Raw genomic sequence first — 15,735 nt, 5'->3', positions numbered from 1 at the left:
CACCAGGACCTTGGTAACTGTTGTTGAGTCTACTGCAACTCGTGATGACCTTATGTACAACAGAATGAAACATTGCCCCGTCCTATGTCATCCTCAAAATTGTCAGCATGTTTGAGTCCATCCTTGTGACTACTGTGCTATTCCATCTCACCAAGAGTCTCACATGCCCTCGTTGGCTCTCTGCCTCAACAAACATCATGTCCTCCTGTAACAACTGATCCCTCCTGCAAAGTAAGCAAGTCAAACGATGTTCTCTAGGTTTTCTTTGGCTAATTTTCAGAAGTAGATTACCAGCCCTTTCTTCCTAAGTCTGTCTTGGTCTAGAAGCTCCACTGACACCTGTTGTTTTAGTCATCTAGTGCTGCCATAACAGACATACAACAAGTGGATGGCTTTAACAAAGAGCAATTTATTTTCTCACAGTCTAGTAGATTACAAGTCCAAATTCATGGTTTCAGCTCCAAGGGAAGGCTTTCTGTCTTTCTTTCGGCTCTGGAGGAAGATCCTTGCCCTCGACCTTCCCATGGTCGAGGAGCTTTTCAGGCACAGGGACCCTAGGTCCAAAGGACATGCGCTGCTCCTAGTGCTGCTTTCTTGGTAGTATAAGGTCTCCAACTTTTTGCTTCCTTCCCTTTCCTTTTATCTCTTGAGAGATAATAGGCGGTGCAGGCCACACCCCAGGGAAACTCCCTTTACCCTGTTGGATCAGGGAGGTGACCTGAGTAAGGGTGGTGGTACAATCCCACTCTAATCCTCTCAACATAAAATTATAATCACGAAATGGAGGACAACCAGAAAATACTGGGAACCATGGCCTAACCCAGTTGATACACACATTTTTGTTGGGACATAATTCAGTCCATGACACCTGTCCACCACGGGTGTCCTTGCTGGCATTTAAAATACCAGTGGCATAGCTTCCGGCATCACAGCAACACACAAGTCACTACAGTATGACAAACAGACCGACAGATGATAGACGTGCCCCTTCAAAAAAAATTAGCAAGCTACAAATTGTCATCTTTTGTTCTTTTTCCTTTTTGACATAGATAGCCATTAACACCATACCGTACTGTTTTAAATGATTTTAGGGATGCCAAATAAGTTTGCTGATTGGATTCCATCCTACAGGTGCTCTGAGGATGGGAAAGGAATAGATAGGGGCTCATTACAGATTAAGACTGGGTAGAAAGGTGCAAAAGGCATTAATTCCAAATGCTCCATTCTGCAAGTGCTTCAAAGTGTTCAGAATCCCAAGTTAGACAAGACCCAAAAAAGGCTACCCAGGGCATCTGAAGCTGGAGAGATTCAAGAGGCAGCTTTATGCAGGGCAAGATTTGGGAGCTGTCAGTGAAGATGGCTGACAGATGAGGAAGCAAGGGGTTTATTCAAACTGTTTAACACCCCTGTCCACACCTCTGTGCCCCACTCCAAGCTCCAAAACACTTGGCAGAGAGAATCAAACCCTCCAGACTTCAGAGGGGTCCTGGAATACTTTGGGTAGCTGAACCTTGCTTGATCTCCTCTCCTAAGGAGAACCCTCATCTCTCCTCTTGTCTGGGGCCAACCTTAAGCTCTCCCATATGTGGGTGCTTTTTACCCAAGGGGTACTGCCTCTTCTAGGGCTCCATCTACTTTCTGGCCATAGCTTAGTCATCGGCCTCACAAGGGCTCACAAATGCACACCCCAACTCATTATGACTCGTTGTGACCAAGACATTCTTGCTTTATTGTATAATTATCTTGGCCAAAATTGTCATAGCAGAGACAGGGTGTGGGGGTGGGGGCGTTAAAAAAAAAAACTATGTCTCTGTGCATAGGACCTTTTTGTAGACTCCCAAAGGTGGTGGCATTCGGTAAGGAACATGCTGATATGGTATGTTTGGGGAGTAGAGCAGGACCATGGCTGGAGGGCCTTCATGGAGCATCTAGTCTAGTGAGATAGACAGACATTTAGCACAAATGACTGTACACACTGACAACTGTGATACAACAGAATACCACAAGCTGCCCTGAGACCATGAAACAGTGACCAAGCTGCCCTGAGACCATGAAACAGTGACCTGAAAGCAATCAAGCATGAAGTTGCCTCAGGGATGGTTTCCAGTGGAAACATTTACTCAGACTCTTGAAGATTAAGTCCATTATCCAGTACTTGGCACACCTCGTTCCATGAAGTGGGGCTTTATTTTCTTCACTGCTATATTCTCCAGTGCCTAGCATCTTCTAGGTAGTCAATAAAGATTTCTCAAACGAATGAAATATGTTTGCCCTTATCCCTCTCCTTCCCTACCACAGTAGTTCCTGTTCTTCACATTTCTCTACCAGTTGGTGTGCTCTTTTCAAAACCAAAAATAACTTTTTTACCTTAAGATTCAATTCAATTAGGCACATGTAAAATTCCCACAGGTGCAGAACATCCTAGAAACAATATGCAGGGACATTTGAAATGCAAAATCTCTTCAGCCCGAAAGCTCTATGGGATACTCAATTCACTTGTAAATTTTTTTAAAAAAAGCAAAAAATGTTATGGGCTTCTCCATGCAAATTATAGTGAAAGGTTATACACTGGATCTACCTGTACTTCAGCTGTGTTTTTTAAAGGCTTGAATATAACATTAAATTACCCAAATGAAACAACCAAGTTTTTCTCCCTTCTGTAATGTCATTAGGTTTGATAGTGTCTTTACAGACATTTCCTTTTGACTCAATATTGTGGATGGTATTCTACATAGTATGACCTTAAGATAACCCCAGATGGATTATTATAAGCCTTATTTTGCTCACAATCCAAAAGGAATTCAGCCCAAGAACAACAGTTATGCAATTCTTTAAATCTGAAATCTGTCCTTCAAAAATCTCATTTCTGCCCTCACCACTTAAAACTTTTTCAGTGGGTGAAGTGGCGTTTTAAAGGACTTGAAGTAAGTGTCCCTTGCTTCCCCTCTGAATTCCTCCAACCCTGTCTTACTCAGAGCTGCTTTCTTGGCAGTTTGGGGCACCCCTCACTGTTTGTGCCTGTGGCAGTGTGACTTCCAGCTGCCACTGTGCGGCCAGGAGCCTGCTGTGCTCTCTTCAGGCCCCATCTTTCATGCCAGGCCATTCAGCCACCTTTCAGCCCGTCTCAATGGGGCCCGGAGAATGGGCCGACCGCGTCCACATGAGCACATAATCTCCCAGGTAGCCTCCTCCTTGAAGCACCTCAGTGCCTGCTATTCGCAAACAGCAGGACACCTCTCTCTACTGGGTTCCTAATCCCTCAGACACACAGGAGAAGGAGGTCGCGGGGCTGTGAAAGTGAAAAGAAAGGCGAGGGGGCGGGTGGGGGGACTGAACACAATGTCTGCGCCGGGCCCTCCAGCGGCTGCGCGCACAATCAAGGCCAGCTGCAGCCCAATTAAGCTCAACAGGTCACAGGTGTTCCAGACAGAAGATGCTTTAAACAAAACCACTTTCTTGAAAATACCTAAGACTTTTTAAGCACTGAAGCCCATTTCTTTTGGTGGATTCTTTAAAGCAATTTAGTACACTTGAAATACAAAGAAGCTGAAAAGCACATTTAGGCCTCTCCGGAGGGCGGGTTTTTTTCGTGCCAAACAGCCAGCGCCACAGCCAGGCTCCTCTCAGAGCCCAGAGGAGAGCTCCGCCTCTGTGGATTCCATGTGGATCTTCTCTCTTCTCCAGCTTGGTCCCTCCAAATATTCTGTACTGTGCAGTTCACTCACTCATGCAAGAAATTGCAGCGTGGCTGTATCTTTATACTCTTAAATTCCAGTCTCTATGAAGCTGTGGCACTGGGTCTGGGATGAAGCAGTTGTAGTTTTTCTGTCAATTAGCCCTGCCATGTGCCGGTTAAACTAGGTATATGAATTCAGCTATCAAAGACCCACTTTCCCTCATCATGTAAGGTCACCCCATAAATGAGCTTCCTCTTCTGGCACATTAAAAATTGCTGACTTCATTTTCTTCACAGCTTCAAGTGTTCCCTGTGCTTGCCGGGGGTGACGGTAGCCAAGCAGGACTTTGCTGGTGGTTTAAGCCACCTTCGGAACTTCTTTTTTACCCTTCCACCTTTCTTTGAAGATATAAATAGTCTCTGAGAGGCAGTTAGGAACTTAGTGGTAAAGGCTAAGTTAGGATTTCACCATGAAGTGAGCAGCTGTTAGTTCCCCTTACTCCAGAGGCCTACTTGTAGTGTAGCACCCCTTCCTCTCAAACTTACATGCTCCCCGTAGGTATATTTTCCTGTTTTCATTATCGTAATCTATTTACAGCATATAGCAAGGAAATTCAGATACTACCCAGGCCTTATCTGGAAATGATAGTAACGGTCTTAAACTTCCTCTTGGGTCCCCAGCCTCTTAAGGCACCAGGAAAGAAGGTAGTGCTCTTGTGAAACGGAAATGAACAAAGAAGGGCTTACAGCATAGGAGGGATGAATACCCAAAATGATGCCTGACATTTCCAGGCTTTCCTTCCTGTTGATTAATTTTTGGTAAACATTCTTTGCCTTGACTGTTATTCTTTAATCACATAGATTTTTAGAAATTATTATTGCCTGCTTAGAAACCATGTTGGTTTTGATTTTCGTAATACATCTGTTTCTGTTTTACTAAGCTGAGCCACCTGTTTAAACTCTTCTTGTCTCATGGATTGGGTGAAAGAACCGTAGGCTATGTACAAGAGGTTTCGTTTTTTCCACAGTAAAGTAAGACATTATTCTTATTCTTCATGGCATTCAGAATTCTGCACAATTGCCTCTTTTGCCCTTTTCCATTTAAACGTGAGGTAATTAGATTTCCCAAGGTTCAGTGGTCAAGAGCCTTCTCATCATGGAGAGTTGCTTCCCTACACTACTCACAAGTGGAGTTGTCTCACATAATCCAGTTATTGCTATATTGTTGTTGTTCCAAAGGAACTGCTTTTTCAGAGAGCAAGCATAGCCTGAAAATTCACGCTCATATGTCCCCTGGCTTTCACTGGTGAGTTATTTTTTTCCCCACATTTGAAACCAATTACTATATTTATTCCGTGACTTTATTTTGAGGATTTCTAAGCATTTTCATCAAAAAATTTTCTGTTTTCTTCTTAGAACTCATCTCAATATGCCTAAATCTATCAGAGAGTACGCCTCCTTATTGCTTCATGATATTTGTCAGATATCTAATGGTCAAATCTGTTATTACTGCAGAACAAGTCGAAAGAGAATTTGTGACATGTTAGTTCCAAATAAATGAGTGTCATGGTCACCAGAATGACATCGTGTCTTGGTCTAGTTCTGCGAGTAAGGTCTTGTGCCTACTTTGCTAGCGTTTTGTCTCTGGTCATCATTTCCCCAAACATAAAATATCTTTACAGCAAGCTGCATATATGTGCTAAAAGTTTGGGTGTCCGATTTTTAGTCAAAATTGAGTAAGAACACAGAATGAATACTCTCAGCCTTATAGACCCAACCGAAGCTTTTTTGCTTTTACAGCCTAGTGGCAAAATCAACCTTGCTGATAGATGGCTAATAATTCATTTAAATGATCTAGTTTGCAGCCTATGAGGGAAGAGAACAAGATGGCGAAGGGATTAGGGGAAAGCTTCCAAAATCCCTTTATGTCAAAGAAGTTAAGGAGCTCAAGTGGCCAAGGGTTTTCTGTCTAAACGGGTTAGTTTAACATTCCAGACAGCCTGTGATTCCAATTCATCTATTCTTCTACACGTCTTCCCAGGGAGGTTCTTCTGTGGCCTCATGGGAAAAATGCAGCTGAATTCCTTATCACTAAAACAGCTCCATGCTCCATGTGGTTTTGAATATGATGTCAGCAGAGTGCTAAGCATTTGTGGTCCCTGTGTATACTGTGTGTGTGTGTGTGTGTGCACGCGCATGTGCACGCACACACGCACATATACATATGCTTATTAGGTTTTCTTACAAACTTTATAGATTGTAACAAGAAGGCCCCAGTTTAAATTGAAGAGCCTTCTTTCCAGTTTCTGTAGTTGTTGTTATTAGTTGCCATTGAGTCAGCTCTGACTCATGGCAACCTTATGTATAACAGAACAAAATGTTGCCGGTCCTGTGTCATCTTCATGATCATGTTTCTGTAGTGTTTATTTCCAAATAGATGCGTTGGCAGATTAATCTAAAAAGACCACCTTTCTAAAGCTTAAGAGAGAAGGAAAAATCCTTCAACAACTAATTGATCCCAGATTGCTTTCATCAAGTGGGACATTAGATCACCATTTGTACCTTTTTTTTTTTTTTTTTAAGCAAAGCTTCCATTTGAATGCTCCAAACCAATATTTATTGCTATATTGACTGTAAGTTTTCTGGGGTGTTTCTCAATTCTACGGCAGTTTTTTCCATGGCAACACAGCCAAAAAACCCCTGTCCGTGTATAACAAATTTTGATACCTAAGGAAACATTCCTCAAAAAAAGCACAAGTGTGGTATATTCGTAAGGAACCCTGGAGGTGCAGTGGTTAAAGCACTTGGCTACTAATTAAAAGGTTGGTGGTTTGAATCTACCAGCCAGTCCACAGGAGAAAGCTGTGGCAGTCTGCTCCCATAAAGATACACAGCCTTGGAAATGTTATCGGGCAGTTCTGCTCTCTCCTGTAGGGTCGCTATGAGTCAGAATTAATTTAACAGCAGTGGGTTTGGTTTGGTTTGGTTTATAGTATATTCTTGCTAGAGCTTCTAATTTATATTACTTCCAAGGAAAGAATGGTATTCAAAATAGTGCCCCAGATTGAAAACATTGCCTAAGACAAACATATATCACAGCGTTACATAATTTTTTTATTGGCTTTATCATCATTCCAAAAACTGAAGTATAACTTACATAGTCTAGATCATATCAAACATAAGTAAAAAATGCTACAGGGTAGCCAGATATGGAAAAGATGTACATAACATACACTTTAAAACATGTTTATAGTTAAGGAACTATTCAGTTCAATTCAACAAACATGTGTTGACTATTTACATGTACCAAGCACATTAAGTGCTGTGACTGCTCCAAGCATTACTGTGTTTTGCCTCCATTACTCAGCGTGGTCCTCTTCCTGTCTCTCAGCACCTCTCCTCCTGCTTAGCCTTCTCTCCCTCTTCTCAGCCCTTAAATATGCCTATTCCTTATGTTTCTGTCGTTACCCCCTTCCCTTTTCTCCCTATTCTGGAACAGAGGAGAGCAAACTAAAGATTATGAGAGACGCAAGACCCATGTTGTGCAGGGCCTTGAATGAGTTGTTTGGTGTGGGTTAGCATCTCCCTAAATGTGCGCTGAAGACCAGTAGTAACTCTAAAGGTAGCCGTTTATAAGTGTTCTGTCAAGAAATGGGGAAGGGGAAAGTTCTGTGGTTCAGTAAAATTAAACAGATCTTCACTGGTAGGCTTCACAAAATCTTTAAAATTCTACTGTGCGTTGTGGAGAGTAGTGTATACACACCGGCTCCCAAAATTTATTTGATCTCACAATACATCTTCCTCTGGATACACACTAATATCCCAAGGGAAACACACTGGCCATGAAAGCTGCTAAGGATTTTTAAGTAGGAAAGCTGCAGTTTCCCTGGGGGGTCTTCAGATCATCGTATCTTGGAACTCATACCAAAGTAAGTGATCCCCAAAGCAAATAGGAACCAGCCATTATGAAATGGATGCTCTAAGAATCCTTCCATTTTTAAAAATAAAATCAAACCAAACCCGTTGCCGTCAAGTTGATTCCAACTCATAGCGACCTTATGCGACAGAGTAGAACTGCCCTATAGGGTTTCCGAAACTGTAATCTTTATGGAAGGAGACTAACACATCTTTCTCCCAGTGGAGCCGCTGGTGGGTTCAAACCATAGACCTTTCAGTTGGCAGCCTAGCACTTAACCGTTGCACCACCAAGACCTACCATTTTATGTGGATTAGGAGAGAAGACCCAATAATCCACTTAATACTTTCCCTTTTGGAATTTCTACTAAGAAGCCCTTTTATGAGGAAAAGACAAAGGAACCTTTAGAAGTTAATGCTCTTGTCAGCCCCTTGTGAGTCAACTGCTTTGGTTTAGAGCTTTAGAGACAACTGTCATTGACTAGCCTTCACTGTCATCGTGGCCATGTGACTTCTAAAAACTCTATTTTTGGTGATATTTTGATGGGAGGATTACTCTTTATTTTTTTTCAGTTCTCCATTTTGGGTACTAAGGCTAATTTAATGTACTCCTTGTTCCTTTTATTTCCACCTTGCTGTGTCTTTGCACGTTATATTCCTTCTACTCAGGATGCCATTTCCTTTCATGTATATATATCTAAATTCTGTCCTTCAAACTTTGGTTTATGAAGCTTTCCCTCAGCCAGCAGTAATTGCTCCCTCCTCACCACACCCAAAACAGTTTCATATTGCCTCTCTGATGGTGCTTCTAGTACCATGCCATTCATTGCCGTTAATTCATGTCCGTCTCCTACTGGTTTGTGGGTATCAGGGAACAGATATGATATCTTGCATGTCTCTGGATCCTCTACCTGGCCTCTTAAACCCATTGCACAGCATAGCTATTTAGTGGGTGTTGATTGATGAAAAAGTGATTGCCTAACTATTAAACCAAATCAGCTGCCATTGAGATGACTCCGACTCATGGTAACCCCATCCATCTCAGAGTCGTACTCTGCCCCATAGGGTTTTCAGTGACTTCGATTTTTGGAGATAAGTCTCGGACAAGGTGTTGGCACGGGGGCAGCGACTGCTCTCCTCAGCTAGAGGAGGGAGTCACAAGAAGGAAGCATTCCCTGTGCCATGCCAGAGAAGGAAAGCTTCATTGACCAGAAGGAGGTTCCTTTCTCTTTGCCTCTTGAAGTGGTTCTTCGAACTTTTTAACCTTGCAACTGCTTCTTCAAATCCTTGCACAGATGAGAGAAAAGTTGCTCAGATGGGGGCGAGGGGTTTCTCCCCAGATGGTCCCTTCACCTCTTCATGGAAGCCCCCAAGGTCCCCTTAGAAGACAGTGTAACAACCACTGGATAGCCAGTTTACCTTGCTGGGCATTTCACGGACTTTTATTGTGCTTATTATCACATTCTTATTCTCAAAATAACTCTTTTTGTACCAGGATATATGATGAGATGGTTTTACTAATCCCTAGAAGTTTTGTTTTTGCCTTCAACAACCTGGTAACTACTCTCTTTTCTGAAAAGCATTAACGTGCATAACCAGTATAGTTAACTTCAGTGCTCATTAAGGAAGCAGAGAACTAATAGTTATATTGTCGTAATTTGACAAAGCCATCTAAATCTATGCATGTTTTTTGAAAGCTCACTAAACATGTTTCTAAATCCCCTAAAAAGCTACTAAACTGCTTTGGCAGCCATTAGCCCAGCATAAGCAGAGGAACTCTTTTCAGTGAGTGAACGAACAGAGAAAATATGCTGAATGGCTAGACAAATGTGTTTCAGCTGGCCCTTTTATTTACTGATATAAGGGCACAGTCAATATCAATCACTGTTTTCCCTGTTGCCCTGAAAAATCACAATATCTCTTTTCATCCCACAAGCTCTTTTCACCACAGTAATGTGTCTTTAGAGTGACACTGGCATCAGCCTGCTTCCGCTGTCTGAAGTCCAGAGAGCTTAAAAACACATTGCAGGATTTGAGACTTGAGCCTTCCTCCCCTTCCGTTTTCCTACTGCCTACTCCCTCCCCCTCCCTCTGCCAGCCACTCCGCCCCCTCCCCTGATTCTTTTCAATTCTTCCAGCTTCCCTCGCTGAGTAAACAGAAGTCACTTCTCTGTTCTAAAGCAGTTCTCCAAAATAAACGTAGACAACCCTGTGTGATATTCCCAAGGTTTAAGAACTCATTTAAAAGATGCGCATAAAGAAATGCTCTTACGTGTTGGTGATACATCAAAGGTTGAAAGGAATGTGGAAATTCTCTGCTATGACAAGGTGTGCCAGTGTGCAGGGCCTCGCTCGCTATCAGACCATCCCCTCCCTCTGCCCTCCCGTCCTGCCTGCCCACCACACATACACACGTACCCTTTGTTGCTGTGTATTACGCAGACCGTTCCACCTCTAAGATCATAAGCCCCTTCAGAGCAAATGCCACAGCTTATAAGTCTTTTTGAAGCGCCTGGTTCTGAGTACTGTAGTTAATAAATTGTTTTGGAATGAATGAATGAGCAGGATGTTCTGTATATGATTGCTTGACACCCCTTTGAAAATCTTAAGTGGGATAACTTGCAGGTAAATTTTAGCAACATGCTTAGAGTTGTAGAAGTTAGCATAGATGAATATTTGGAATATGAATTAATATCAATACCCTAAAAAAAGTATCGATTGTTTTATTCCCCCACTCTTTTTTTTTTTATTATTATTGTAGATTATAGCTGTCTGTAGAGAAGCAGCCCTTCTTGCTCTGGAGGAAGACATTCAAGCCAACTGCATTATGAAAAGACATTTTTCTCAAGCCTTGAGCACTGTGACACCTAGAATTCCTGAATCGTTGAGACGTTTTTATGAAGATTATCAAGAGAGGAGCGGGCTACATGCACTCTGAGAAAATGTATATCTTCATTATGCTAAAATAGTCTTTTCTAGAGAAAAGGTTTTTTGTTTTGTTTTTTTTTAATTTTGTCTTGAGAGTGTCAAAAAATTCCTTAATAGGTAAAATGTCTGAAATATGTTCACTGGAACTGGGGGCCTGTAGTTCTTATAGGTATCTTAAATCATATGGTTACAATGGAAATATCTCTGGATATGAGTTTAAATCTGTTTTAACTGGTTTAAAAAAAAAAAAAAAAAAACCTTTAGCTTTTTCATCTTTGAGCTGGTTTGCTCACCCCATGAGATACTTTCCTTTCTCCAGAATCTGTTTCAGTGCCTTCCTAAATGCGAAACCTGTGGACATAGAATTCATAGAAGAATAACATAGGAAAAGTTTGGAAATTGGGAGTGGATGAATGTCTGGTGAATATTCACAAGTCTTTATTTTTGATGGCCAGCCAGGCTTATGTGGCTTTGTTTCCAAATACGTATTTGTTCTCATCATAATTATATACCTACATTTTCGTTTTAGCCTTCTTAACCTGTACTAATGGCAAAGAAAAAGAATTAAGAGTTCTTTCGTATAATATAATATTCTTTGAAAGCTTGAAAAATTGTGAGCTCAGTCTCGGCCTAGAAGAGTAGGCTTGTTTTGATTTTTCTTCCCCACAAAATGCTATAAATAAATCGTACGAAGTATTCTTGTTTTAACTTGTACACATCTTCAGGTTACCAGTAAATGTTTTCAGTTCAAAGATAACCAGATTGTACTCTTAATCATTTGTCTTAGGTTACATTCTAAATATATGTAGTCATGCTCTTAGTTATTTATGTCTAGGATTTCTTGACACTTTAATACTCTCGAAAACACTGTTAGAAAATGATTCCCTGACTTCCAGTTCAGAAGTTGGCAGTGGAAAGAATGTGCACTTAAACCTCGTCAGAAAAACAAGTCAGGTGAGAGGTACCTGATTATCAAAATAATGGGCTAGGTAGCTTTGTGGTGGCAGATATTCTGAAGTCATGTCTCAACTGTTTCATCCTTTGACCATCAGAAAGGGATTTGGCAGGTTTTAATTTCCAGACAATATTGGTTTACCATTACATAAAGCCACCCAGGAGACCAAGAATATTACTACTATTTAGAGCTGTATTGTCTGGTATAGTAGGCACTAGTCACATATGGGAGCCCTTGCAGCACAGTGGTTAAGCGCTATGGCTGCTAACCAGAAGGTCGGCAGTTCAAATCCACAAGCCGCTCCATGAAAACCCTATGGGACAGTTCAATTCTGTCCTATAGGGCGGTTATGAGTCAGAATCAACGGCAATGAGTTAGTCACATACAAAGAAAACAGAACTCATTGCTATAGAGTCAATTCCGACATAAGGATACTTACATTTAAATTTTATTAATTAAAATAAATAAAATTAAACATTCAGCTCATCAGTTGTGTTAGCTACATTTCAAGTGCTCAGTAGCAGCCACATGGGGCAAGTGTCTATCGTATCGGACAGAGCAGGTTACAGAATATTTCCTTCAGTGGAGAAGGCTCTGTGTTGGACACTGCTGATTTAGAAAATAAGGCTAACACATTGAAGCAAATAGAACATGGAAGTAAAATTACTTCCATGCTCTCCATTTTCCCTTGGGTTATTATAAAAATTCTGAGGAGAAGAATCCTAATCTCTACCATATAAATGCAGAGCCAAGGACACAGAAAATAAGAGAACTCTTAGCCCCAAGGGCCAAAACAAGAAAATAAAAGAAATTCCATCCTCAGTAAAATAAAAACCACAACAGTAAGCTTGAATGGATACTAAGGCTCTCAGACAGGGGCCTGGGTAGTAGGGAGGAGGATAGCAATCTCTATCAGCAAGGAGTTGAGATGGTAATAGCCACTCAAAGCTTTCAGCCCATGTCCCATAGAAATTATAACTGAGTCTCACACATAATGCCCAGATCTTTAAAGACCAACACAATGTAAAGGTAGACTAGAAAAGAAATTCTCCCACTGAATAGGAAAACTACAAGGAACCTTTCTGACTTAGCCTGTGTTTTGGATTTTTTTTAAAAAAAAAGGCCCCTCTGAGAATTCTATGGACTTTCCTTCCCAAGGCTTTGGGTTTTAATTCAAACTTTCTTTGTTATATAGAATGTCAACACCTAGAAATTAAATGAAAACGTGAATCCAAGCTAGAAATATCCTCTGAGAGACTGGCATTTGCACTAGTTGTAGGGACATATCAACCCCAGCCACAGTGGATTCCACTAGCTAAAGCCCTGCTTACAAAGATCTCAGAATCCCAAAGGATGTGGAACAGCGGGCCACTCATACCCTGCTGGTGGGAACGTGAATTGGTGCAACCACTTCAGAAAGCAGTTAGCGTATCCAATAATATTGAAGACCCTATGATCCAACAATTCTCCTAGATATACAGGTAGTCCCTAACTTACGACAGGGTTCTATTCCGATGACTCTCTTAAGCCGGTTCTGAGGTAAGTCGAGCGCCTCATTTTCTTTTTTAATTTTTATTGTTATTGTATTATCAGTGCAATTCTGTCTTTAAATACCTTAAAACTAGGCATTTACTTTCCCTCTTTGTGAGAATGATAACATCAGCTAATTATGCCCTGTAACATTATATGTAGTAGTACTTCATCATTTTTTCCTTTTGCTTTAGCTACTCAATGTTCAAGAGCAAGTTTCAGAGTCTCTTCTGACAGCCATTTAGGTCTTTTCTTTCTTTCCTGTCGTTTTAATGACCTCTTGCTTTCTTCATGTAGTGATGTCCTTGATGTCCTTCCACAGCTCGTCTGGTCTTTGGTCATTAGCGTTCAACGCATCAAATCTACTCTTGAGATGGTCTCTAAATTCAGGTGGGATATACGCAAGGTCATACTTTGGCTCCCGTGGACTTGTTCTAATTTTCTTCAGTTTCGGCTTAGACTTACATGTGAGTAGTTGATGGTCAGATCTGCAGTTGGCCCCTGGCCTTGTTGAGACTGATGATATCAAGCTTTTCCATCATCTGCTTCCACAGATGTAGTCGATTTGATTCCTGTGTATTCTTTCTGGGAGGTCCATATGTATAGTTTCTGTTGGTGAAAAAGGTATTTACAATGAAGAAGTTGTTGGTCTTCAAAATTCAGTCATTCAATCTCCGGCATCATTTCTATCACCAAGGCCATATTTTCCAACTACAGATCCTTCTTCTTTGTTTCTAACTTTCGAATTCCAATCTCCAGTAATTATCAGTGTATCCTGATTGCATGTTTGATCAATTTCAGACTGCAGAAGTTGGTAAAAATCTTCAATTTCCTTATCTTTGGCCTTAGTGGTTGGTGCATAAATTTGGATAATAGTGGTATTAACTGATCTTCCTTGTAGGGGTGTGAATATTATCCTATCACTGACAATGTTGTACTTCAGGACAAATCTTGAAATGTTCTTTTTGGCAGTGAATGCAATGCCATTGCTCTTAAAATCATCATTAACAGCATAGTAGACCATATGATTGTCTAATTCAAAATGACCAATACCACTCCATTTCAGCTCACTAATGCCTAGGATATCAATCTTTATGTGTTCCATTTCATTTTTGACAGTTTCCAATCTTCCTAGACTTGTATTTTGTACATTCCATGTTCTGATTGTTAATGGATGTTTGCAGGTGTTTCTTCTCATTTTGAGTCATGCCACATCAGCAAATGAAGGTCCCGAAAGTTTGACTCCATCCCCGTTATTAAGGTCAACTCTACTTTGAGGAGGCAGCTCTTCCCCAATCGTATTTTGAGTGCCCTCCAACCTGAAGGGCTCATCTTCTGGCACTATATCAGACAGTGTTTAGTTTCGTGTTATTTCTAATGCATAAAACAGCTTTTAAAAAAAAGTATAGGTTTTTCATTTTTGAAAAATAATGATTGAATTTATAGAAGAACTAAAATTTGAAAATATGTTAAATTTATCTTAACGAAGAGAGGGCTATAGAAAAGTTGCTGTAAAGACAGAACAAAATTATTTCCCTGGCCTGTTGTTGCTTAAATTCCTAGATGTTAGATTAGTAGAGTCTTGGTTTCTTCTGTCATGTCTCCCTGAGGCCTTCCTTTTAGGATGAGCACATACCAAAGCACCCTGTGAAATTACGTGTGGATTGAATTAACACTGGTTTCCAAATGTGGTCCACATAGGAATCCAAATACTCCAAATTTATTTGCCTTTTTTCCTTGGGTTTTCATTATGCAGCTGTGTGCATGGATAGGCTTTTTATCTAATGTCTATGTCAACTATACCCCAGTTGCCAGTGTTTTAGAAAGACCTAGTGATGCAATGGTTAAGCAAGCTCTTGGGCTACTAACGTAAAGGTTGGCTGTTTGAACGCACCAGCCCCTCCTCGGAAAAAGAACTGGTAATCTGCTCCCATACAGATTACAGCTTAGGAAACTCTGAGAGGCAGTTCTGCTATAAATCAGATAATATCCATATGCCTACCAGGAAGACCAGTTGATACAACTATTATTCAAATTTATATATACCAACTAAAAAAAAAAAAAAAAACTTTTTTTTTTTTTTAACTACTAATGCCAAAATTGAAGAAATTGATTTTTACCAACTTCTGCATCTGAAATTGATCAAACATGCAGTCCAGATGCGTTGGTAATTACTGCTGACTGGAATACAAAAGTTGGAAACAAACAAGGATCAGCAGTTGAAAAATATGACCTTAGTGATAGAAGTAATGCAGGATCAAATGACAGAATTTTGCAAGACCAACGACCTACCCATTGGACCTTTTTTCAACAACATAAACTGCGACTGTACACATGGATCTCGTTGGATGGAATACACAGATACCAAGTTGACTACATCTGTGGAAAGAGATGATGGAGAAGTTCAATATCATCAGCGAGAACAAGGCCGGGGCCAACTGTGGAATGGACCACCAATTGCTCATATGCAAGTTCAAGTTGAAGCTGAAGAAAATTAAAACAACTCCATGAGAGCCAAAATACAACCTTGAGTATCTCCCATCTGAATTTAGGGACCAGCTTGAGAACAGATTTGATGCATTGAACACTAATGACCAAAAAGATTAAACGAGTTGTGGAATGACATCAAGGACATCACCCTTAAAGAAAGCAAAAGGTCATTGAAGGAATAGGAAAGAAAGCAAAGACCAAAGTATATGTCAAAAAGAAACTTGCTCTTGAATGTAGAGTA

At 40.7% G+C, this 15,735-nt stretch overlaps 1 protein-coding gene across 3 annotated transcripts in view; it reads left to right on the top strand.

Moving 5' to 3' along the window:
* AFG2A (AFG2 AAA ATPase homolog A) overlaps positions 1–15,077 on the top strand; it is a 352,856-nt gene extending 337,779 nt beyond the window's left edge. Inside the window, exons 16-17 of one of the 3 annotated variants that reach the window (XR_010322021.1) lie at positions 7–231; positions 10,353–10,449. Coding sequence is in view for 2 of the 3 variants with exons in the window: in XM_064285363.1 (XP_064141433.1) it covers positions 10,353–10,529 (177 nt within the window). In the remaining variant the exon portion in view is untranslated. Of the gene's footprint in view, positions 1–6; positions 232–10,352 lie in introns of all 3 variants that reach the window. The other 2 variants (XM_064285363.1, XM_064285361.1) reach the window with 2 other exon arrangements.
* The last annotated feature ends 658 nt before the right edge of the window (positions 15,078–15,735 follow it).

The sequence above is a fragment of the Loxodonta africana genome, chromosome 5 (genome assembly GCF_030014295.1).
Source record: "Loxodonta africana isolate mLoxAfr1 chromosome 5, mLoxAfr1.hap2, whole genome shotgun sequence".
NCBI lineage: Eukaryota > Metazoa > Chordata > Mammalia > Proboscidea > Elephantidae > Loxodonta > Loxodonta africana.
Note: the sequence above shows the minus strand (reverse complement) of the source record. Positions and strands in the feature narration are given on the sequence as shown.